The sequence below is a fragment of the Barbus barbus genome, assembly GCF_936440315.1.
Source record: "Barbus barbus genome assembly, chromosome: 4".
In the NCBI taxonomy this organism is placed as follows: Eukaryota; Metazoa; Chordata; class Actinopteri; order Cypriniformes; family Cyprinidae; genus Barbus; species Barbus barbus.
Window position 1 is genome coordinate 23,209,095 of NC_136732.1, and position 26,914 is coordinate 23,236,008.

Genomic DNA, 26,914 nt, shown 5'->3' on the forward strand with positions numbered 1-26,914 from the left:
CAGGTGCATTTTCTTTTAACCTTTATAGAGGAAAAGATTTTCTATCCTTATTAATTGTATCTTGTGTCATGTTTTGTGTCATATTCTTATTCCATTAAGTATATTATTAATATAGTAAATAAAGCAATAAATGATGGCAAATCGAAGCGATACTTGTAGACTTAAAAATAAGTCACTGTCTTAAACCAGGCATCGCGTCATTCATTCATTCATTCAGTAACGAAGCAAAATGCTGTAGTTATGAATGGGTTATTAATCACTTACTCTCCAAATCGTTCAAAGCAGCAGATTCGTTCACTAACTAAACACAGCTGTAGGTTGCTTGGAGACGCACACCAGATAACACGGATTTCGTTGGAACTATTATTATTTCGTAAAATATAACAAACATGACAATATTCTATTTAGAATGTAGGCTACATTTAAAATGTAAAATGTTCACTTAATATTACCTTTTTTTGTTGAACTGTTGTAAAAATTAAAATGTCACATTCGCCATCGTTTGGATATTCAGGGAAATTTGTATTCTTGATCGTATTTTAAACATGAAAACAAAAACTCACACAGGGTATGTGTCTGTATCGAAGAGAGTTTAAATCGATCTCAATGTACAGTCCGTGTCAATATTTGCTCTTCATGCTATTAAGTAAAGATCTACTTTAAAGATACATTGAACAGCAGCGTGATTTGCTAAAGCAGCATATTCAGCGGGGATCCTATCACATGCACACTGCTTGTGTGGATGCCGTCAGTTTAAGCAGATTGGATATCATGTATTTGACCGTTTACGGCACTCCCCTTTTCCTGTTTTTACATTAGAAGCGGCATTTTGCTTGTCAGAAATACATGTTCGGTTTTAATGTTACTTTAAGTTGGGGTAGAATTAAATGAATGCCTAAACTCAGACCTTTGTTTGCGTACCCCCTCCGTCACCTCGTGTACCCCAGTTTGAGAACCACTGGTCTAGAGTAATTTTTGCTTATTGGTATGGTTGAAGCAGCAAAGACATTGGTTAATATAATGGCATCAAATACACAACGGATATTTGTGTTATTTAACATTTAATTGCAGGTTTGAGTCATATTCTGAGTTGCATTTCACTTTTTATTCATTTAATATAAATATTTATTCTAGATCTACAGTAACAGCTTGCTTTCAATTTCTCTCAACATGGACAGGAGGGCTGTCAATCAATAAACGGGAAAAAAGTAACTGGAGTTACTTATTTGAAAAAGTAACAGATATTTTCTTGTAAATGAAAAAGTAATGCGTTACTTTACTAGTTACTTGAACTTGTGTTACATGTAATGCGTTAACCCCAACACTGTTCATTTTCAGATTTGAAGAGATGTAAATTTAGTGCAAAGGTGCAGTGGCACCAGGACAGATGACACGCTGATCACCTCAGAGCCATTGGGTGGAGTTTGACGTCCAGCTCCACCTCGCTGGACGTAATGGGTGGAACTAGACACTCCAACCACACCTTAACCCTACCCATACCCTACCGCTAAATAACTCCACCCATTAGGTCTACAGATGTGGAGCTTAACTAGGCAAAGCTCCACCCATTACATCCAGAGAGGTGGAGCCGGATGTCGTTTGGCTCTGCTTGGGACAGACAGAAGCGCATATGATATTCTGGCCATGGCAGTTGTGTAGAATCCCTAAAAGGGTAGCAGTGCAAGTGGCCCTCCGGTACGAGAGAGTATGAGACTTGTACCTGGATCCCTCCTACCCCGGCCACGACCCTTGCCGGCTGTGGTAGTCAACTCGACCTCCTGCTGGGGCATCTCTGAAATCTTGTGGAGGAACACCTTCTCCATTGCTTCTGCCATTAAGACTATGTCATCCCCAGGCTGCAGGGGACAACACATACCATTAACCACATGCCCAAACACACCACTTCGTTCCATTGTGAATAATGGGTGCAGAAATGTGAACCAGTACCTTATTGTAAATGTAGCAGTTAGTAAACATGGTGTTGAAGTCTTGAATACATTCTTGGGCATTGATGTAGTAATTGTTCTCCAAGCGTTTCTTGATTGTTCCCATGTCCATAGGGTTTTTGATTATCTTGTAATAGTCCTAGTGAGAGGAGGTTACAAAATTCAGCATAACATCACAATCCATAACGTTCATCATCATAATGACATTTTTGTGTTACAATAACAGCAAGCAGCTTCGAGACTTTCCATGGAGAATATTCCTGATGTTAAAGTAACTATGACACCTTTAAGGGGCTGTTCACACAGAAAGCATGTGTGTGTCTAAAAACATGCCAACTTGCTACTGTAAACAAAAGCTCGCAACGTGTGTCTGGCCTCTGGGGTCTTCTGATTGATTCACTTTTTTGGAACTGACATTTATGAGCAGCGCTGCGAGTAAAAGCTGAAATTCTTTAAACTTGACCCGACCCCATTAAAAACGTGGTGCTCATGCGCAAAACATTGCAAGAGACGCGAGATGCGAGTGTAACGGTTATACACGTCCACCTAGTGTGTTTACATAGAAAAACCACAGAACATGTTATTCCATTCCAAGTAGTGCATTAGATTGGAAAAACATGTTATGTATGAAGAGTACTCAAAAGCCCCTTTTCCACAAAGAGTGACGATGCCCAATCTAGAACTGTTTTACCAGGAAAGACAGCTCTGAGCCAGAGAAACGGGATTTGCAACAGTCACAACAACCTGCTGGTCTTGAACTTGAAACTGCTAACATCCAAGGCTATGGGGCGGGAAAATGACCTCATCAAGTTTTCAAAACACAGACTCTCATTCTGGCAAACTAGATTGCATGATATACCACATCATTCATATTTGCTGGGCATTGCGATCATGTTTAATCTCACTGCATTTTCCCCCATCTGTCTATATTTAAAACTTAATTTGAATTCATAATTATCATAGGTGTGAACTCTTCTCTCCATTTCTCCCTTACTCTAGCTTGTTTCGTAATTTAGTTTTCTAACAAACATTGTATAATGCAAATATTGTTGGCTCTGTGACGAATTGCTTATCCTCCTCTTTATTAAGTTGCTTCGGATAAAAGCATTTGCTGAATGCATAAATGTAAAAGATACAAATTTTATATAATTTTGTTATATAACAGTACCAATAGTTTGCTATGACAATGAATTAAGTAAATTGTTTACAACATCCAGAGTCAAAACTAAGACAGCATGTTAACATGCACTTTAAAAGTTTGATCTCAAATGGACACGTGCAATAATTAATTTTTCATTCATGTAAACAACGCAGTCTGACAGAAATTATACTAGCCATGGTTCATGCGGCTGCAACAACTTCATACAGCATGTATACACAATTATCAGACTACAATTGGCCTCGATGTTGTGCACACGCTCTGTGTAATAAACTTTGGAAAATGCCAAAACCAATGTATCTCTTGCAAATCAATCATTCGAAATATTGTGTCATGTCTACTTGGACAGACACATTAATCCAAATTAAAGCCACATTAAAGCCTACCCTATCACATTTTATATCATATTTTTAGCAAGTAAAACGCCTAAATTTAAGCCTAAGGTTGCGTTCTGTGGTCTATTTGCTGTGAAATTTTTATGAAAATAAAGTGAACCTAAGAAATAACATATTGCTAGTAATATATAAAAAAAAAACATTTGCTGGACTGAAGCAATTTAGGTTTATTTGATTATCCATACATCATAAAAAAAAATCATGTTAGAAAGTGATCATCAAATATGATCATCAGGCTCTTTATTTTTGTTCATCTCTCAATCATTGCATTGCAGTATATTGCATTTAAAATCATCTTACTAAGAAAAATTGTTGTGGGTCTGTTATATTATGCAAGTGGTCTGCTATACTATAAATATAAGCATCTGCATTAAATTGCACATTTTTGCTCAGTTCGGGCCTCTGAATAAAACTTTTATTTCATACGGATGAGCTTCTATATATTCTTCTATATGAGCGATTAAAGCCTGAACTATCAAACATTATATTATTATATGATATGATAATATGATATTATATGATATATGAAAAAATGCTAAATTATTTGTAATATTTTGTCTAAGTTGAAGTTAATACACTGTTCCATTAAAAAGGAACAGTCTGATTATTATTTTGTATGTGAGGCTTTGCAAAACCTTGTGGTAAGCCTACTTAATGATGCGGTTTGTTTGCAAGCAGTTTATGCAGTTACATTCTGTAAATGCAGGGAGACTAAATAGCAGACCATCAAACAGCATCATGTCATCAAACATCTGCTCCAGCATGACAACTAGCACCATTTCAGTGGCAAAAAAAATTGCAGTAAAAATCGGTGCAGCTACACTGTCTGACAGGACCTGCTCATCACAGACATGACAGGACTGTAAAAGGATGGTTAGTTCACTCACAGGCAGATTCAGCTTAATGGCATCGACAGGAGAGTGGAAAGGCCAAGCGAACTGGTGCTTCCAAAGACTCTTCAGCACCACCTTCAGCAGGTACTGCAGCTGGTTGGTCTGGCGCTTGGCCCGGGAAGGGTTAATGGTTTCTGGGGGGGTGGGGTTGAAGATGGAAGGGGCCTGGGACGAGGGCTGCCCCTGACTGCTGCTGCTCCCCGACATCTGCAATGCGTCCAGGCCGTCCCCCATACTGGTGGGGTGGATCGCGGGCAGAGGGACGGGAGGGGGTGGGGCAGGACACCACTCGTTCAGTCTCGAGCCGGGCGCGGGCTCCACAGGGAGAGCACCGCTAATTCCATTGCACTCCTCGCTGGGCTCTCTGTGAAGGAAGTAAATCACAGTCATTAGCTTTTTAATTTACAACTATGCCATCTGCATCAGATCCATCACTGTAATCATCACCATCATCACAATTACACTTCACTACCAGTACACATCCTCTAGCTTGAACAAGTCTAACACAAACTTCATTGCCATGCTTTTCAATGGCCATAACTGAAGACTACTGTAAGGGATGACAGCATAATACATGCACGTGTCAATGTCATGTTTTGAGGCTTGCTTTCCTTGTACTGTATGTACACTGTATAAAAATTATTTCTTGAAGTTGTAAGACAAAGACTACTGTAGTAAGTTTTAGAAGATATGAAGTCCATATACTTCTAAATTTCATGTTTAATTCAATGTGCCATTTGTTTATATTGCCATTTCTTTAGCTACTTCTGAAATGTGAAGTGAAAATTGCTTAAATCACAATTTTGTATAATAGTATTTTGTTTTTACATAACCAACAATACAGTTTCTTAAACAGAAAGTAGCAAGCATTTCTTCCACATTGTGATGTGAATCCAAGTGAAACGGACTAACAAAAAAAAACAAAAACAAAAAACCAATGTAGGAACTTGCATGGTTGTGTGTATTGGTTGTTAAACGGATGGAGGCAGATGTGAATGAGAACTTGCAGTCGATTGTAAGAAAGGGGCAGAGTTCAAGCCAACTAAATGACTGGATAAGTCCAGTATGTCATCAGAGAGAAGACTGTCTTTTCACTGGAAGACTGAGTTATTACTTCAAAAGTACAAGGTAGGGCTGGGCGATAAATCGATAATGATAATTATCGCGATATAATTTTCCACGATAAGCGACTAAACAGTGCTGTGAGATGCAGTGTGAAGCGCAAATTCAGAGAAGTACACAAATGACTCAGTGATTTAAATTATGATCCAGCGCTGACAAACAGTAGAAACACTGCGCAACGATACAGTCAGGAGGCTTTTCAATCTACAAATCGTCATCATTTACCAGGGATGATTTACTGTAGTAACACTAACTGCATCGTGGTATTGTTAGAAATGTGGGTATTTGTATCAAATTTTATTATATTATTAATGTAGACATTAAATGTATTAAAGAGTAATGGAATATAATTACAGTATTTTTCTATTTAAGCTATAGCATGTGTGCATTTAGCCTATACTAAAGGTTTTTAGACTACTGTTTTCCATACAAATACCTAAAAACCATATAACGTTAGTTATATTTTTACCATGGTATTAAGGTGTGCTATATGTGTGGTTTTAACTTTATCATGATTTAAATGTATGCTATTATAGAAGACCAATGATTCATTAAACTTAAAACTTAAATTTCACCATATAAAAATTAGGTTGCTACATTTATTTATTTTCTAACAGATGTTACTGATTTTGATAATGAACAAAAATTTACATCTGCATCCTAACTCAAGCTACTACTACTACTACTATCAAATGTGCATTTCTAAGAGACAAAAAAAGTAATCTTATTAATATTATCAGGCAACACAAACCTGTTTCTTGATTTGAAACAATATTACATGTAGAAACTAAGAAATACATTTTTCTATTAAGATATTTATTTTAAGGAAATGTAATGGTCTGGTTTCTACAACTTTCACTTTGGAGCAAAAATCTGGCTTTAATCTTGAATGAAATAAAAATTGACATTTATTGTGATAATTATCGATATCGACTGATATGAATAAAAAATTGTGATTTTTTTGGGCCATATCGCCCAGCTCTAGTATAAGGTAAAAAGAATGCATAGATAAATCAGTCAATAACATGCATTTAGAAACTAGATAGCATGAGCTTTCATTTCATGCTGACTTTAACACTGAAACCTGAATAATTGATTCTGCTGATACCCCAAAAACTACTGTGCTTATTTGTTCTATCACTTGTCATTTGTTTAATATTTTTTTAAATAAAATTTTAAAGACAAATAATTCCAATAAAGAAAAGCATGCATATTGAAAACAAGCCTCATGGCTTACTATGGGTTGGCCAATGACTGGTAGTTTGCTTTGGTAAGATAATTGTGCTTGAGTAAAGGAAAAACAGAGAGAGGAAGAAGAAAAGAAAGAGACAGAGCACACAGCAGTGTCAGCTCATCAACACGACGTGACTAGGTGACCTCACCCACCAATTGAAGCCCTATCACAGAGTAGTGTAGGAGAGTACAGCTGGCATGGAGCTCAGCAAACCAAACACATTTGCTGCCGCAGACCATCCTGCACCTCCACAATCAATTCTTGTTCCTCAGCCAGTTGTTTTTCGATTGAAGCATGTTAAAGGTCAGCCTGTTAATTGATACCAAAGGAGGGCCCAAATGTCTTCGTCTCTCTAGTAATCACACCCCCACCACTACTACCGCTGCCTGGGTAATCTAGCAATCCCCACACCTACACTTCCTGCTAATAAAACCTCATGTCACCTCATACTGCTGTCTAGAGCCTTGCATTTAATCTTTCTACAAGAGAGACCTGTAAACATCAGCAATGCAGCACTACTACTGAAAGTATTACTTGGACGAGTCGACTGAAAACGCTTCAAGTTTAGACAGTTGTAAATAATCAGAATGGGAACATTCAGAGCAAACTGGATGTCTCTGTGCTTAAAGGTCCCATATTGTGCACCTTTCTGGAGTTTTATTTTAGGTTTTGATGTCCTTTAGAATATATATTCGCGGTATAAGTACCAAAAACCATCTCAATATATTTTTACAGCTCCTTTCTCATGAGCTCTGATAAAAACAGGTCGATTTGGCCTGTCTAATTAATATTCATGAGCCTATCTTCTGATTGGCCTGTTGTTTTCTGAGTGACGCACTGCTAGGCCAACCACAGGTGACTAGGGTCATGTAGGACCGACGTCATGATTACGTCACTGCGCTAAGCTGTAAGCAAAAACAAAGGGGAAATTTCCCTGGAGGTGGCCCATTCATTCAGCGCAGATTCGGCTACATAAGGAGCGAATATCATCTTATTGTGATGTTGGGTGCCAGAATCGATGTAATACAGCCTCAAAATAGAAATTTGATCACATACCTGCTGCCACTGCCAGACAAAAACCGATGACAGCTGTGGTTAAACGTGATAAAACGAGTGGACTGGACGGAAACCATCGTTAAAAATGCGTGCGTTTGCAGCGCACACTTCTTATCAGAAAAGGTTCAATCAAGTATTGTCTTTTGTTGTTATGGGCGGTCTGAAGATTTCTTGCATCTCACGACTGACGTGTATGAAATAATATCTGTGTGCATGTGTGTAAAACAACAAACTGACGATTTATATATAATCATTTGTAATTGTACACATTGTTGTGATTAAGTGTGGCGGGCATAATATTGTAGCAGTAAAAATAGTTGCCTGCTGAAATTGAAATGTATTTACATCTTCATCATGACTAGATAGACACGGTGAGTTTGTCTTTACTATACATGTTAGCTGTAATCTACTCATAGTAACAGTCCTGTCAGATCGTCCATCCTTTAAGTGAAGAGTGTAACGTTACAGGTCGGCCGGTCTGGTTTCGTTTGTTAAAGTGAACCTTTTCAACATTTTTCCGTGTTGTTGTTGCTCATGGACACCATGCTGTCTGGGGGTTTGGCAAAAGGATGGAAGGCGGTGTTCGGGATGGTGACTGAAGGCGGTGACTGAGTTGTTCGGACGTCACATTTTTACGGAAGTCACAGCGGCTTGTGAAAAAACACAGCAACTTTATGCAGCCTGTGTGCACTTTACGGTGGACTGACTGTTTTGAAACTTGTATGGTAGTTACATAGCCCCTAGATCTCTGTTATAATGAAAAAAAGCCAGGAAATTTCAGTTTTGACAATATGGGACCTTTAAAGAAATGAGAAACAGGATCAGAGGAACGAGTTATGACATCTGAGTGTGTGGACAGACTGCTACTCCCCAGCAGCATGTATCTCGCAGTCACACAAGTGCACAGTCCCCCTGTCTCCTGTCAAGTCTTCATAAAACATGATACACCAGAATGCATTCAGTCGGGATGAGTCCACAGTGACTGCCATTCCTGAATTATTCAGAATGACTGAGAGGGGGCAAAAATAATCTGAATTTTATGTATGTAGCAGTATGAAGCAAAATTAATCCAGTTTCTGTCAAGGCATCCTCCAGTGTGCTTTCCTGTAGTCAAATTAGGGGTACTTACAGCTGCTTGTCCAACAATAAAAAAAAGGAAGTAAACTTGTGTTCAGTCATTTAATGTGCACGAGCTTTGGCTGTAGTAAAAACAATGGCATTATAATGATTTTACAGCACAGCAGCTGCCAAGCCTCTCACTGACACTTAATTTCACTTCTCTTTTAGCTTATTGTTACAACATTCAATCGTGATATTAGGCCAATCTTTGGGTTTGAATCATGAAACCTAAACAGAACAAACTCAAAGTTGTTCATAAAACTCCACGCAATAGTTTACACAAGAATGGTTTTAAAAACTATTTATACAAATTTGTTATGCTTGTTTCATGATGCACGCCCCTTTGACTAATTATGTGAGTACAAGTAAAATGAGATAAATTTCTCAGTGGTACGGCAGGACATTACTCCAGCTCAACTAGAAAAGAAACAAGATTAGGGGTTAAATTTCCAGGGAAAACACAAGCTAATGAAAAATAATGAATGATGTCTGGGATAAAATCATCTGCCAAATGAATAAAAATATGTCCTCAATGAAATGCAGTTCACAAAAAGCATAGCATAAGCCATTTCCTACACACACACACACACACAATACCTACAAAATTTAAATGCCTGTACAACAGGAAAATGAAGACCTTACAGTGATAAAAAAAGGAACCACTGAATTGTTGTTTGGTAACAATTAACTAAAATGAATTTACAAAGCAATACAAATTTTTGTAAATTTTTAGAAAAAGAAATTCAATAAATTGTGTAAACAAATGTCCCTATCTTTTTGTCACACTTGAGATCTACTTGTAGTACTACAATTACAAGTATCAGTGTTTCCCCTGCCATTATATTAGGGGGGCAGCCCCCCCCCCCCCAATGGTCAAGTAAATTTGATTTCATTTTATATTCTCTATAGCCCCAGATCACAACAGAAGTCATTTAAAGTTACCTTTCCTATAGAACAGGTCTATAACTTGTTCTTCTATTAAACAAACTAAATAGCCTTATGTTATTTATCTTATTTACACAACGGTATGTCATTTCTGTCTCTGTTACATGGTCGCACTCTCTGTATCACACACAGCGGAGTTCCGCCCAGATGCGCGTGCGCACACAAGTGAGCCCACTCCCACTAGTATTTGTAAATATTAAGCCGCAAAAAGACTATTTAAATATGAATTCTGCGTGTCTCTGTGTTAACCACTTAAACTCTGCAGCATATTTTGAATTTTTTAGAGGATTTGGCATATCTGAATTTGCAATATGCAAATGCAATATTGGACCCACCGGTGGGTCCGTGGGAGGCCGCAGAGTTAGAGTGGTTAATGAGCGCAGACGTGCGGTTTTGTTTACTACTTGTACTGAAGCACACGTGACGCTTCCGGTGATATTAATGTGTCATACCACATACACAGAAATGTAAAAGGTATTCACGGCAACCCGTCAAAATAAAAGTTGAGTTTAACTTAAAGACATTGCGGAAGAAATATATTATTGTTCAGTAGTATGTACGTAATAGGCTGCTACTACTACAAAAATTATTAAAACCTTATTTTTAAGGAATTAATCATACAATATTTCTTCAATATAAATTCCCATTTATTTTCCAAAAAATTAAATTAATGTTTTAAGCCTTAAATTTAAATACACAACAATTTCTGAGGGAAAAATCATAAGGCTATTGTAAGAATAAATGAAACTTGTTTTATTATTTTAATTAATCAGACATGCTTTTTGATTAATGAAAAAGCCGTAAACCTAGGGGAAACAGTATTCAACAAAGACTAGAAAAAGTCCAGTGTCTGGTTGGGGGAAAATGGGTACTTTTTTTCTTCTAAAAATCTGTTGGAATGAGCAGCTGAAATAGTTTTGAAAATTCCAAAGTTAGAATAGAATAGTTTAGGTAGCAGCATTCTTTTGAAACAACACCAATGTTAACATCCTAAACTGTAAAAAGAAAAACTTCTGAAGAAAGAGAACGAGAGAAACATTTCTAGAAATATTTATGCCTAATAAATGATTATGCAATGCTGTATATAACGGTTATATAACGAAAACCCAAAAACAGAAACTTGCATTAATCATATAAATGGCACCTTTCAACTACAGAACAACAATTTTTACCAAAAGGTGACAGGTTTTCAGGTATGAAATAAACAAACTGAGCGTAGAACAAACTGAAGATAAAAAAATAAATAAAAAAATTACACTTTTGGTAAACTAGGGGGTTTGGCTTATCCTACGCAGACCTGTCAAAACTCAGGACACTCAAGTGTTCAGAAGCAATCCAAGACACCAATCGTTTACAAAATGCTAATCGTCCCATGGGCAACGGTCTGTGACTGTAACTCCAGAACAGGATTGTGTGTGAGCAAGTTTTCTAGAGGGTAAATATTTATTTTGCGTCTGCCAGAGGCTGTAGCTGCTGTGAGGTTTTGCGTGTCTGACCAGCATCCTCATTTCTTCATGCTGTGGATCTCTGGAGAGCTCAGGATGTGAGTGTTCAGCTCAGAGTTAACTTCACTGTTCCGATAAGCTCTGTAATGGGGGACATCCTGTCCAAGTCGGTATACAAAGAGCACAAGAATAATCTTCAGCCCAAGGCCATGAGCACACACACGACCACTGTATCAACCCTAGAGCTCGGACGCAGAAAAAGAGGGAACTGATGATTTGCCAGCGTGAGTAGCCAGGAAAGAATGCCAAACTGTCTGTTACCAGTAAATGCTCACTCATACGCCGCTCCATGGAAACATTTAGGGCCTACCTAAAAATCAAGTTAAAACTCATACAGACGAATACACATCCCAAAGCTGACCTAATTACACTACACTTATGCAATCATTTCAACACACTTTTTATTTTTTTACTTTGTTCACCAGAGAATTCTGAAGAAAATGTATCACTTTTACAAAAGTATTATGCAACAAATCAGCATATTAGAATGATTTCTGAAGGATCATGTGACACTGAAAACTGGATTAATGATGCTAAAAATTCAGCTTCATCACAAGATTAAACTACATTTGAAAATATATTCAAATAAAATAGTCAATTAAAATTGTGATACTATTTCACAATATTACAGTTTTTACTGTAAGCGCAGACTTGGTGAGCCAAACTTAAACAAAAATAAGTTATCAACCCAAAACTTTTCAACAGTGGTGTACCCCTAAATGTTTCTTATTCAACAACTCCAATGCTATAATCACATTCTAAAATCACACTGTTCATTACAGCCAACAATTCTAATCCACCCATCAGTCTGTAAGAATAAATAATGGAAAACTTTAGGGCCCTATGGAACACATTTATTTTTTCCTCACATTTCATTTTATATTTACCAGATTCCATTTTAAAAGTTTAATAAAAAAATTAACAAATCAAAAAGCATGTTTAATTAATTTAATTCATAAGAATAAGTTAATTATTTTTGTTTTTACAATAATAAGGCCCTATGATATATTTTTTCAAAGAAATTCTGTATTGTGTACTTTCATTTTTCTGTTGGAAGCATAACATGAATTTAATTTAGATTTTATTCAAATGACAATTAAACATTATTATTATTATTATTTCTACATTAGGACGTACATTCTATTGTACAACAGTAATCTATTTCTGCCACAATTTCTTCAAATTAAACTGAACTTTTAATTGGTTGAGTTGCCGTTAAGACTCTGTACGAATATGATATGACGATAGTTTTTTTCATATGAAACAGTTAAATGCTCATGCATTGACCCTCAGAGCAGTTTTGGAGATGTTGTTCATGCATTTATGTCCTCATTTAGTGAGTTGACAGATGCTGAAAACACAGAGCGTTACGTGTAGTTCAGTATATGTAGTAAATGAACTGTGCCATTCATTCACACAGAACATGCAGAATATTTAAATAGTCTATTGTAGCGTAATATTCACAGACATTAATCCATAGCTTGATTTGATTTGAGTATACTGACTGACTTGATTTATTCATCTACAACTTTACAAATTCCATGACATTTCGCATTATTCAGGAAATTATGGCTGGATTTTCACAGTTTCCACATTGCGGAAATCACAGGACATTACAACAGCAAACTTTACATGGCCAAAGTCATCAAGTGATTCTTATAATAGTCTTGAATTAAAGTATGAATGTCTTGTGGAATGTCTCCAAGTGAAATGTGGTTTCACACCGACTTTGACTATAAACACATTAAAGCCCCCTTGAAATCAAGATTAAAGTTTTTTGGGTGTTAGAATCAATATGTTAGTCTTAAGGTTATCTATAAGCCAGTGTTCTCCAAAACAGTGACAAAATTTGCATTTAGAAGAAATAATATATTAAAGACTTTTAAAAAACTACACAGCCTCAGCATGATTATGATCACTGTTTTGTTTTAGTAAGAGTTTCATATTGAATCTAGGGGTAATCTATTAGACTGTGGCTGTCAAATGATGCTTTACTGATCTCAACTGCTCTGGCCTGAACAAATATAATCAAAACGCTAGTGGCTATTTTAAAAAGGGGGTGGGGCTGCTCAATATGTACCGCCCTGTCTTCCTGTTTCAGTTGAAATTACATCACCACTTAGAATAACGCTGCATGTTTCAAGGCATTTCAAGGGACCTTTAAATGTATACAAGTTCTGTTTGTTTTATTAACAGCGAGGAGTCAAAAGAGGAGTGATAACTGTATGTAGCTTCACTCTGAATGTGAACTTTAATGCCCATAACTGTGAACAGCAGTCTACTAATAACTGCTGACCGTTAATGTGCCTCCTGTTGCTAATACTTCTTTCATCAAACAACATAGGCTGTTGGCACTTGTTTGTTTACAGTACAGACACTATAGATAATCCTATGTCAAACACTGAGTTTCCTGTAATCTGCGCTGCAATTAAAAATGACTGACGCATCACAAATGCTGTTGATAGAGCTTAACTAGAATTTACCCAGAACTTTCCTTTAAAGCTCAAGAGATCTCTTGAATTCACCTAACTATAAACCACCACACTTAAGGGTTTGATACGGACGAGCTTCCAAACTGAACAAACACATCAGGAAATCACAAGCCAGTGTGAGACAAAACACATGCCAACTGTCTTGTACCAGCAACACGCAAATGAGCTGTTGTGACAGCAGCGAAAGTGGAATGATCACACACACAGCCTGTGCGGAAAACACATGAGAAATCCAGGAAGAGCTCGCACTTAAGTGACAAGACTGGAGCTGGGAGCACCACACGACCCCACCATGAGTTTACTCCAGCTGGTGCAGCACGCACACATGCACACAGATGGCCAACAACCACCACATCTGTGTGGTGCAGTAACGTTCATTCAATACGCTTGGAAAGATCAACAGCCAAATAATTCATTCAAACACAGTGAGGGATATTTCCATAAACCGCTTCATTAACAGCTCAACAGTTGTTATCCAGCTGTTCAGGGCAGGTTTTACTTAAACTCGCTCTGCAGAGGTTTGGAATAAGAGTCAGCAGACTATTGGACTATTATCATCAATTGACAACTCTGCGTGTGCATTATGATGAAGAAACATGAATAAACTCTAGGGCTGTTGCAATTTGTCGATTTAAATCGACGACTTCATTTTGCTCGCGTCGACTAAATACCGGAAGTGGCGCATTTCTCGAACGAGAATCCATAAAACACATTATTAGACTATTTTCCAAGGCTGCATGATATATTAAACCATTTAAAAATCATAATTAAGCATAATTGTGAATTTACAAACGCTATGATTTAATTAAATTATATGCGATGCAGTTCTAATACAGTATATGCGCTTTATTTCCATGCGTGTAGGTTAAGCACGTGCGTCTCACAGCGGCTCCGTTCACAGTAGCTCCTCAGAAACTGTTATCATTTACATGTGGAGGGTCTCATACTCATCTCTGCATGTTGTTGTGAGTTTGGGTTTATGATAACGTTCATCTGGGAACGCAGCGCGCGCCATTTCATTAGATTTGTAAGGTAAATCATTTATAAATCTACACAAACACAGGAGAATACATCACGATTTCAAAATAAAAGCTCAAACCCTCACTCTCAGTTTACAAGTTTTGATGTCCACATATTCATTTAATTACAGCGGCTGTAGCATTTCTGTCCTAAAGAAATGGCCAAATATTAAAGATTAAGTGGACATTTGAATTAAATGGTGCTTGGTCAATATTAAACAAGAATTAGATCGCACAGTAATGTGTAAAAACAATCGTCAGGCCGTCGGCGCCCCCTGCAGGCCTTTGTTGTAATGCATAATCTACATGAGCTCTATTTTTAATTAACATTATGTTTTTTAACAGTTTTGTTCAATAAAACAATGATTTCTTGCTTTTGATACTTTATTTGAACTAATTATTGCCACATATTATATATGTATTTTAAGTCATTTTAAAGGCTATTGTTCACTTAAATCTATTTTTATTACCACAAAAAAATTCATAATTATAATTATACGGCCCTATGAAATCAGTTTTATTTCCAAATTCAGTTTTTTCCATTTTCATTTTTCTACACCGTTTTAATGGGTAAATTAAATTTGATTAATCAAAAAGCCTAATTAATTGAGTTTTACAGTTTTATCTCTACCAAATTCTGTTTTCCATTATTTTATGGATTCCATTTTAATGGTTCCATTAAATTTGAATAATCAAAAGCATCTCCAATTAACTGATTTTATTAAAAAGAAAAAAAAATCATTAAAAATCTTTTTTTTTTTTTCAAAAATACTGCACATTTACATTTTTCTCCTAAATAAATTCTGGTAAATGCTCCTTTAAAAGTGTTTTTTGATTATAATTGTATTATTATTAGACTAGAACACGTGGATATGTTGTTATTCTTACACTATAATACTGAACTTTGATTTCAGTGATTTGGACTCTGAGATGGACACTTGCTTCTTGCACTCTGTTGCACTTCACTTTTGCTTTAAAAAAGGATTTCATACAAATTTGGATCGAAATAAAAATAGTTGTTAGTGGCAGCCCTAACAAACTCCTTTAGTTAGACCAATGCAAGTCAGGCTCTGAACTTTCCCCTTTTTAATTAACAAAGGAAAACTTCCTTGTGTAAAAATCCCCTCAGCAATGCTAGTTTCAGTCTAATTTATTACATGCAAATGGAATCTCTTGATTACATAATTTCTCTACTCTAGTGCTTTTAGGCTATGAGTTACTTAAAGGAGTAGTTCACTTCCAGAATAAAAAATTCCTTATTTATTCACCCCCATGTGATCCAAGATGTACATGTTTTTGTTTTCAGTTCTAAAGAAAATTAAGGTTTTTGAGGAAAACTGGATTTTTCTCCATATAGTGGACTTTAATTGTGGCCAACGGGTTGAAGGTCCAAACGTCCAGTTTCAATGCAGCTTCAAAGGGCTCTGCATGATCCAAGCCAAGGAATATGGGTCTTATCTAGCAAAATGATTGGTAATTTTTTTTAAATAATAAAAATATATACTTTTTAACCACAAATGCTCATCTTGCACTAGCTCAACCTCACGCATTACATAATCACGTTGGAAAGGTCACAGCTGACGTAGGCAAAGTACCGATCCAGTGTTTACAACGTGAACGTGTAAAAGTCAAATGCCCTTTCCAAAAAAAGGTTAAACAAGGATGTCAGACGATTTTGATGTTGAAGGAGAAAATGAGATTGAGTTTTTCGCCCTACCCTACCTTTTTGAACCAAAGTACACAGACGAAGAACTAACCAAGTGTGATTTTTCCAACGTGAAGCCATAGATGCGCATCGCAGAGCGAGTGCAAGACAAGCATTTGTGGTTAAAGAGTATATACATTTTTATTGTATTTTTTAGAAAATGAAAAGCTTAAATTTCTTTGCAACTTAAGACAAAGGCATGGACATCTTGGATCACATGAGTAATGAGGGTGAATAAATTATCAGGAAATTTTTATTCTGGAAGTGAACTGATGCTTTAAGTAACTTATAAGAAGTCTGAGAAATTGACCCAATAAAAGTTAAATATTTAAAAGGAAATCTGGACAAAATTTCTCCGAAACGTAACTTCACACGATACCAAACCACACAGATTAGACTATTTGCTAATATTACACAAGTAAAAAAAAAAAAAAAAAAAAAAAGAATGATAAAAAGTACTAGCTATTGCTACTTCATAACTATCTTGGTGTTATATTAAAACAGATCAACTTAAATTCACTTAATGAATTAATACATATTACACCATGGACTAGGGCTGGGTAAAAAATATCTTGATATTAATCGATTAATTTGTTACGGAAGGATACTGATTTTTAAATCCCAAGAATTGATTAGTCTAGCCTGTTTTCAGTTAATGGACGGAAGGTTGAAGGGTACTTCCCATCCGATATATCGCAATAAGCATTGTGTTTTGGTACTTTTAATATGAAACTAAGTCTCATATTTCAAATTCTGTGCATTGTATTGCAGTATTCAAACAATAAATGCCATTTTGGCGCTGTTTAATGTGGAGTGACAGATCGCTGGAGCACCTCAGTTCTACAGACTTGGCAGCGCATATCGCAGGTGAACTAATCATCTCCTCCACATTAATACCAGTTTCAGCACAAAATAAACGACTAAACATCCGAAGGCAAGTTAAAAGAAAGAGTACAACTTTATAATCCGTATCCTGTCGCTTAATCAGGGTTTCAGCTGCGAATATAACGTCTTAAATGTCACGTAACGTCACATTTACCTCAGAAAAACTTATTCGGTGATCAGAAACTCAGATCGATAAATAAACTATAGAAGGGGGCATTTTGCTAAATATATGCACCATATAGCATTCATTTACTGTTCTTCAATGTTTAATGTTTGAATAAATACAAGAAGTTTTTATGACAGCCACCATTGTCCACCGTGATTAGGCTATATTTAAAAAAAAACGAATTGAAGTAGAAATATGTAATTGTAACTTTATTATTTTAAAAAACTTCATTAAGTGTAATTTTTACAAATCAGTCAATTTTAACCTTCAATATTCTAGTACAGGGCTCACAAAATTGCTAGCCCGACGTCCCGGGGCTATTGTGTTTTCCAGTCTGGCTACCAAAATTTATCACTGCCTTGCCCGACGGGCTACCTTAAATACAAGGCTCCCGCAGGTCCTTAAATTTGATACAACTAAATTGAAGAGTTTTTAAGGCCTTAAAACGTTTTAAATACGTTAAATGGTATAAGAAAAGTCTTAATATAATTTCAAGAGGTCTTACAGTTAGGGGTGGAAAGGCAAGAATCGCGATACAGCTGGATTAAACTTCAAAAGGCAATTATGTAATTGAATAAATGTGAGCGTTGCATGTTTTAAAGTCAAAACACGGCACGGATGTCTTTATGTGAATGTATATCTGAAGAGAACCGACTGTCCTCAGAAACGTATCGTTGGCATTTTCCTTTCATCTTCCCTATAATGCCTGATAAAACTGTGTTTATCAGTGCGGTGCTGCTTGTGTACAGCCATTACCGGGGTACACGCTTTGCTTTATTTCAGCCACTCATGTCAGAGAATGAGTTTACATTTCCAAAAAGCCTATCTTATGTTTAGATCAATGCCCAATTGTGCATATTGACCCATGTTTTTATGCAACAAACCCAGTTGTAAATGTGAAAGAAGTTCTTCTAAAAATCTAAACAATTTATACAGTAATATTTGTTTTAAATTAATATAATAATTCATATGTTTGACTTATCCCTTTTAATAAAAATGATTTAAAGGCTGAAATGCCATTTTATAAGATTTTAGTTTTTATGAAAACCTGTATCTGAATGGTAAATCTGAGCAACCATGATCCACGTTCTCTATGAAGATGGGGAAGCACGAGGAACCGAAGGATAAACATTTCCAGCCACTGTATTAGCTTTATTGCTTTATCACGTTATTGCAGAGCGCATATTCAGTCCGTAAGTAGCCTCTCCGCTCGGATCGCAGGTGTGTGAGAGAGCGCCGCCGGTGCGTCCAGTTTTATGTGAACAACACTGGATGCTCTCCCTCTCAGATATTACAAGTGCACGTTATGCAGTGTGAACAGTGGGCACCGACCGGCAGAAACAAATCTGCACCTATGGCATGGAGGACAAAACAAAACCTTGTCAGAGACGTAATGTGGCGCAGAAGTGTGCAGTGCATGTGCTTGCCGTGCGTCTACATTTGAAATAACGAACCTGAGCACGCAAAAGACAACGTTTATTTCTTTGTGTGGGGCTCCGTTTTTATGATGAGAGGAGTAGAAAGGTTGAGAAAGCACTCCAGGTAAATTTTGAAATATACCAGGTTTATATTCTATCTAGTTTTTTTTTTCTTCTGTTTGATAAGCAGTTAAATGTGTTTGTTTACACACAGAGAAAAAGAAAAGTGTAAGCTTTTAATAAGTCCAAGAATAAAATTATTAATTTAGCCTACTCAACATGTTAAAATTGATTTACAGAACTTTTTTTTTTTGCTGTTTTCTAACAGTTTGGACTTGAATAAAGAAAGAAAACTTGAACTTAACCTTTTCACGGGCATTTTGGTTAGAGATATCGTGATGGGTCATTATAGGATTTTCTAGAAATATATTGAGAAATATATATTTCTAGATATATACTTACTGTCAGTTTTACCAGAGACGAACTACTGGACATAAGGCAACACACTACGGACAATTTTTTCCGGTTTTTGATTATTCAGACGCTTTGTTGGATGTTTTGGTCGGAGGGGCAGCTGTCCTAGTCAAACGCGCGCTCAGACGGAAAAGGGGGAAGCGCGCCGGCGCGCTGGTTAAGCTCCGCGAACGCAGCTTCCGAACTGCGCTCCCAAGCATTCATCTAGCAAATCTCCTATCCCTTCCTAACAAAATGGATGAACTACTTCTCACCCACACAAATAAGGACTTTTCAAACTCTGCTGCATTGTGCTTCACTGAAACCTGGCTGAGTGAAACCATCCCGGATAACGTGCTTAATTTGCCGGGATATCAGCTGTTCAGATCAGACCGCATCACGGAGCTAACGGGGAAAACGAGAGGTGGTGGACTATGTTTCTACATAAATGAAGGTTGGTGTTCAGATGTAACAACTCTGAAGATGATGTGTTCTCCTAATTTGGAAGCCTTCTTCATAAACTGTAAACCGTTCTATTCGCCCCGAGAGTTTTCCTCCTCCATTCTCGTGAATGGGCATGTGTCTCCGGACGTGTGCGTGAGCGCCACGATGCAACAGCTGGCCGAACAAATATCTGAAACAGAGCAAAAGGTACCCAGACTCCCTTTTAATCATTCTTGGAGATTTTAATAAAGCAAATCTCTCCCGCGAACTGCCAAAATACAAACAGCACATTACATGTCCCACCAGAGGCCATAATATATTGGATCATTGTTACACAATAATTAAAGATGCATATCACTCTGTCTCACGGGCAGCTCTGGGGCTCTCTGATCACTGTTTGGTTCATCTCATACCGACCTATAGGCAAAAACTTAAATCTTCTAAACCTGTATTAAGAACTGTTAAAAGATGGACTAATGAAGCAGAGCAAGATTTAAAAGCTTGTTTTGACCTCACTGATTGGAGTGTTTTTGAAGCTGCTGCCACTGATCTGGACGAGCTCACAGAGACTGTAACATCATATATCAGTTTCTGTGAGGATATATGCATCCCCACCAGGACATTCTTATCATTCAATAATGATAAACCGTGGTTTACTGGGAAACTCAAACAGCTCCGTCAGGCCAAAGAGGACGCTTACAGAAGTGGGGATAAAATCTTGTATAACCAGGCCAGGAACAGACTAACAAAGGAGATCAGAGTGGCTAAAAACAACTACTCTGAGAAGTTGAAAAAAAGAACTTTCAGCAAAAAACGATACAGCGTCAGTATGGACTGGTCTGAGGAACATCACCATGTACAAGACACCACCCCCACAGTCTGTGGAGAATCAACAACTGGCTGACGATCTCAATGTGTTTTACTACCGATTTGAAAAGACCAGATTAACACCCAGCACCCGCTCTGATCTGCACTTCACACATCCCCCCCCCCTGCAAACCCCTTACTCCCTCCCCCACCATTCTACCTGCATTTAAAGTCTGTGTAGAGGATGTGAACCGGGTCTTCAGAAAACAGAATTCTAGGAAAGCTTCAGGACCAGACGGTATTTCACCTGCCTGTCTAAAAGTCTGTGCTGACCAATTGGCCACCATCTTTACACAGATCTTCAACAGATCTCTGGAACTGTGCGAAGTTCCCTGCTGCTTCAAATGCTCCACCATCATTCCCGTCCCCAGAAATCTCAAAATCACTGGACTTAATGACTACAGACCTGTCGCACTCACGTCTGTGGTCATGATGAAGTCACTTGAGAGACTGGTCCTGGCCTACCTGAAGGACATCACTAGACCCTTGCTGGATCCTCTTCAGTTTGCCTACAGAGCAAACAGGTCTGTGGATGACGCTGTCAATATGGGACTGCATTACATCCTGCAACACCTCGACAAACCTGGGAATTATGCAAGGATCTTATTTGTGGACTTCAGCTCGGCCTTCAATACCATCATACCTGACCTTCTCTCAGACAAACTAAGACAGCTCTCTGTGCCCTCCTACATTTGTCAGTGGATCACCAGCTTCCTGACAGACAGGCAGCAGCTGGTGAGGCTGGGCAAATTCACATCCAGGACTCTCACCATCAGCACTGGCGCCTCTCAGGGTTGCGTTATATTATCGTTATCGTGAGCCATGTATCGTGATTATATCATATCGTGAGCTATCCTGCGATTCCCACCCCTACTCTGAACTAGCACCTGGTTCCTGCAGGTGGAAAGGGGGTAACAGTCACATGGTGCGCTGCACGGCATAACCACATACCTTGAGACAACATTCTTTTTTTGTATTTTTTTATAAATGGTACGAGTAGCTTCAGGGGAATTGTCAAATATTATTGAACTCTATACTTTCATAATTGATCTCTCTACAGCCATGTTTATATACATGAGGAGCAACTGTAATATAAAGCAATCAGCTAAAAAAAAAATTTATGGAACACAGCTAAGGAAAATGCTAGTATGTGTTTATTTCAGTTGTAAAAAGTATAGAGAAATTTAAAAGAACTTAAATATAAAAATGGCAAATGTTACACATTCAAAATTGTCAAGGAATTTAGTTAAGCACTTGATGAAAAAAATAATTTATTGCTACTGACAAACACTTGAGCAGTTTTAATAATAATGTATATTTGATTTGTATACAGTGAAGGCTATGCAGTGTTTAACTCAGGTTTCAATTTCCAATCCAGTTTTAAATTGTGCAAATAAATAAGGTTCACAAGCTTGTTCCAGTCTGGATATTCTCAATAGTACATCTGAAAATTGGCAAGCCTTCGATTCAGACTGTGGATTGTAATTGTGTGTTTTAAGATTGTTAGATGCGAAGATCACCCACCCCTAAATAAAAGACATTTCTATCTACATGTATAAGACGGACCTTGTTATTACTAAGTAATTATACACAGGTTGTACAATAAAAACAGGATTAAACATCACAAAGTACATCTATGAAACAGATTTACCTAACCCAGGAAAACAAGCACAATCTCAATAGATAAAAACTAAAATCAGGAACAAATCTTGATCGTAACCTGTAATGAGTAATACAGTATCTGGGAAATGTAGGGCAAATTATGGATCGGTATTAAATAGTCAAGCTCTTCTGATCACTCAAGAGTCATCTGGAGTTACGCATCTAGATGTGAATGAATGATTACACAATTGAAAAGTCATACCATTGACGGCATGGGAGTACAGCTGAACAATTTCAGTGCTTCATACTTGCAGTGAAATTTGGAAAAAGGACTCTTTACCAGTACCTATATCAAAAACCCCTGCACGTTCATCTAAAGAAAATGTCAATGACCATTGGTCAGAGCCACAAAAGTCCACCCTATGGACTGGGATATAAAATGACATCTTGCCAGCAGGGTAGTTAAGATGTGACAGATCACTAAAACGTATGGATGGCTGGCAGAAAATGTTGCTTTACTTCTTGTGCACGTGATGTGTGGTGGATAAACAATGCAATGTACCTGAATCCATTATAAGACCTCAATACAGTGAAATAGACTTAATTTAAAAGAGGTTGTTACTTTGCTAAAAGCTTGATTTTTCTCAAGGAGGCTGAAGGTTGTAATAATGACAGTATAGCAGAGGTTAATCCTGAGTGAAAACACAAAAAAGGAAATGCAGGTCATACAAATGACTTTTATATCACTTACCAGCTAAACAAATTTCATTAGGGCTGCACAATTAATTGAATCAAAATGTTTTAAAATGTTTCAAGTCTGCTGTCGGGTTCCCATATAAAATGCATTGGAAATGCTAAACGTTAATTTTATTTTCCTCATTCCAAACATTTTGGCCACTACAAGTTATTACACAAATGCCCCTTTGCAATGGAACACGAAAGTGAATAAATTACATTATTAAAAATAATGAATTTCTCTTTCACACTATCAGCAGAGCATGAACAATCCCTGACCTGCGATCAAAAGGCACTGGGTCTCAATTACTAATAATTGCGTGGATTATTTATACCTATCCGCAAAAGAGAGCACATCACGAAAATATTTCCATCTAATTCACAACACGTGCGTACACACATGAATTTGTTCTTAACCTCGTTCTAATGTTAATGAATTTTGAGCATTACAAATAAGCCACTGAGTGCCCGAGGTTAGCAATCTGCATAAAATGCATCCAAACCATCCCCCATAACCTTTAGCCAGCTGTATGAAAGCGTAACCTCACATCTTAAGCTATAATGCAACTTTTCTTACTCTATGAAGAAATGTACTGGACATCAAATCAAAAAATTTTCAATTTTATCTTAACACATTTATAAGACCACCCAGAGTGACTGTGTATGGGTGTTTTTAGGTGTTCCTACATTTCTTTGTAACTTTAGAATAGATTTTAGTATTAAAAGTTTTTGATGAACCATGATTTGTTCGTGAAAATATTCATACACTTTAGTTTAGCCTGATAATTTCATTTGACATTTATTCGGTTAACCTTTACATACATGAGCACTAAAAGGCTAGATGAAATAAGCAGCATCAAAAATCTCAGAAACTATGCTTTATATAACAATATTGGTGCAAATGTTGTGTTTAATTGCTTTTGAAACTGGCATGCAGAAAAGCAAATGGTATAGATACTTACTACCTTATTATATACTTATTGCAAAACTCTATAAAGCAGTGGCTTGTCAGTAACATCCAACACCATCAAAAGCCTGATTTAGTTTGAATTATACGCAAAGAAAATATTTCCAGCAAAAGCCTGGTCAAAATCCACACCAACTAATAGAAACAATAAATGCTCTAATATAACCTTCCGACGCTTTAACTTTGGACAACTTAGCAGAGACGTTAAAACCGTCAATTTATAAGGGCACACTGGGTTGTAAAACTTCACTGCTCTAGGCTCTGCTCAAAATGATTTACTATTCTCGCAAAGAATGACTAAATAAAGCTCAGCCAAAGAATAATTTCACAAGTGCAACAGGTGTTATGGTGCTTTACAGGCTTGAAATAGCACAGAAAACAGGTTGGCTGCTGTACCTTTAAGAATGTAAACTTTACAGGGCTCCAAACTGCGACTAAAATGGTCGCATTTGCGACCAAAAATATTAATTTGCGAGTGAAGTTTTTGCTGAGGTCGCCACTGGCGACTATATATAATTTGCATGAAAGGACTTTTTTCCCGATTGTTTTGCGCTCACATCTTTTGTTATGTTCACGTATTAAACTTACATAAGACGATGCGCATCAAAGTTTTACTGGAAAAGAGTTTCAAACAGTCCTCGTCTCTGCCGCACACAGTCTGCTGAACGCAGTGAGAGAGACCTGAAAGGTGATAATATAAACACCAGTACCCCGCGTCCACACGGTCCGTGTATGCGTCCGGATCGCGCGAGCGGAGAGTATCGCACTTAATGCTCAGGCGCGATCTCTTTAGCACCTCAGTTAAAGCAGCAAGTGAACCTATTATATATTTCGATTTACTACTATAGTATGAAATGAACATGATCAAAAGGTAGGCAATAAGAAAGCCTATAGTAGCTACAACTTACTGAAATGTTTTATGTAAAAGCTCATTCAGTGTTTCAAACTGAGGAAATGTATAAAGCTTGTAAACATTGCATTGTAATACATTTACCTCAGAATAACCACTCAGTGTCCATAAACTCATCAGTCAGCTAGAAAAATAACTATAAAGAGGAGCGTTTTGCTATATTTATGCGCTGTTGCATATTAATATTTTTACTTATTGTGTTGTACATGATTCAACTCCTCCTATAAAATTGCATTTTACTAATGAAGAAAAACAGACTGAATGTGTGAAAGACGTGACCACATTTATAGGATGCACTGCACTCAGTTGCCAAGTGATGCGTATGGTCCATGATATTGGTACAGATTCTGTGTAACGAACAATTCTTTGTGACTGTATATTTCAAGTTGTAAAAGACATTTAATTCACACTTTAAGTGAACCTTAGTCCCCCGGTCGACCTGATCATCTACAAGATGGATTAAAATGCTGATAAAGCCTAGAAAAGATAAGACATAAACACATGACAAAATGATTGAAATGTTAAAATAGGGGGGAAAAATAAAATGATAATAATAAAATAAACCACTTTTATTCTGTGGCACCTAAAAAAATAATTTGGCGCCTAAGTTTTTCTTTTATAGGAGCCAATGGCTCCTTACTCGATTTTTTTGTCTGGAGCCCTGCTTTATGAAACTTCCCTACCAAACTCTCATGACCACCAAGGAGCGACGTTAACAGCAGAAGCGTCTGACCCGGGGCACTAAACTGTCTGCTCCAAACGCCGAACGGAATAAAAGCTGACCTCTGAACTGGACACAGATCATTACGTACCACTATGGAATGTGTGCAAGGGAAGCAGCAGCTCTGGTTACTACGAACATGAACACACACACCAGGAAATCTGGTTCTACAGGCAGGCCAAGCCCAACCGTGACACACGAAAGGGAGGGTGCACAAATCAACAGCAAACAAAATGGCTGCAACCCTAACGAAAGTAAACAATTAATCATTTATGCTTACTGGGAGTTTCTTAGGACAGAAAGCTCCAGGCTCCCAGTGGAGGTCTAGGTACATGATCGGGGCAGCAGGTTTATTTGCTTGAAAGCATATGCATAAATAATAAATGAAACTGAAGAGAGTCAGTTGCTCAGGCCAAGCGTCCCACCTCCCTCACCCATCTCCCCTCTCCTCTTTCACACTCCAGTCTCGCCAGCGCTCCTCCTGGGAGCTGTTCTTCTCTACATCTGAGGCTTCACAGCCACTTTAGCTGCCAGCAGAGAGGAGTAAAATCATCTAACTACACAGTTGTGTTTGTGCGTTACAATCGGCTCCCGAAGTGAAAGGAACCAATCTGTGCAAACATCAGCGGGGACTCCACAGGCACCTCCGTCAAACAAAACAGAGGTGTTTTGAACATTTGCCACAGCGTGTTGATTGTTCTAGCGCTTTGATCAGTGACCTAAAACGACTCCGAACGGGGTCTAACAAACGTCTATTGGAGAACGGAGCCAGGAGCGCACTGGCACACGTTAGGCATGTGCGCAATGTGACCGGAGAACTTTTTTTTCCACTGCAGCAGCTCCCGGACAGCAACTGTTCCACATGCCTCACACGACTCCAACTCCAGGGTGGGAATGTCCAGCTCGCATGTGACACACATTCACAAGCCTCAAGGCCATTTGTTATGCTAAGAGGTTGAATATTTCAGAATAAACTACATGTGATTGATTAGTTGTCCGTTTTATCTTCAGAATCATGAGAGAACCACAATCTCCATTAAAAAAACACCTTCAATTTATCCAAAATCATGCAGCTCAGACAGAACAAATATGATTGATATCTTTTTTTAATCACATTGGAATCGAAACTGAGAATCGAAAAAGAATCGGAATCAAT

The 26,914-nt window shown here is 37.5% G+C and overlaps 1 protein-coding gene across 9 annotated transcripts in view; it reads right to left on the reverse strand.

Moving 5' to 3' along the window:
• The window catches only part of LOC306869075 (bromodomain-containing protein 4-like), a 65,522-nt gene that overhangs the window by 15,582 nt on the left and 23,026 nt on the right, over nt 1–26,914 (reverse strand). For all 9 annotated transcript variants that reach the window (XM_079415665.1, XM_079415664.1, XM_079415662.1 and 6 more), the window contains 3 exons: nt 4,388–4,757; nt 1,948–2,085; nt 1,721–1,856 (listed from right to left, as the gene is read on the reverse strand). In XM_079415665.1, the coding sequence (XP_079271791.1) occupies nt 1,721–1,856; nt 1,948–2,085; nt 4,388–4,627 (514 nt within the window). In that variant the 5' untranslated portion in view covers nt 4,628–4,757. The remainder of the gene's footprint in view (nt 1–1,720; nt 1,857–1,947; nt 2,086–4,387; nt 4,758–26,914) is intronic.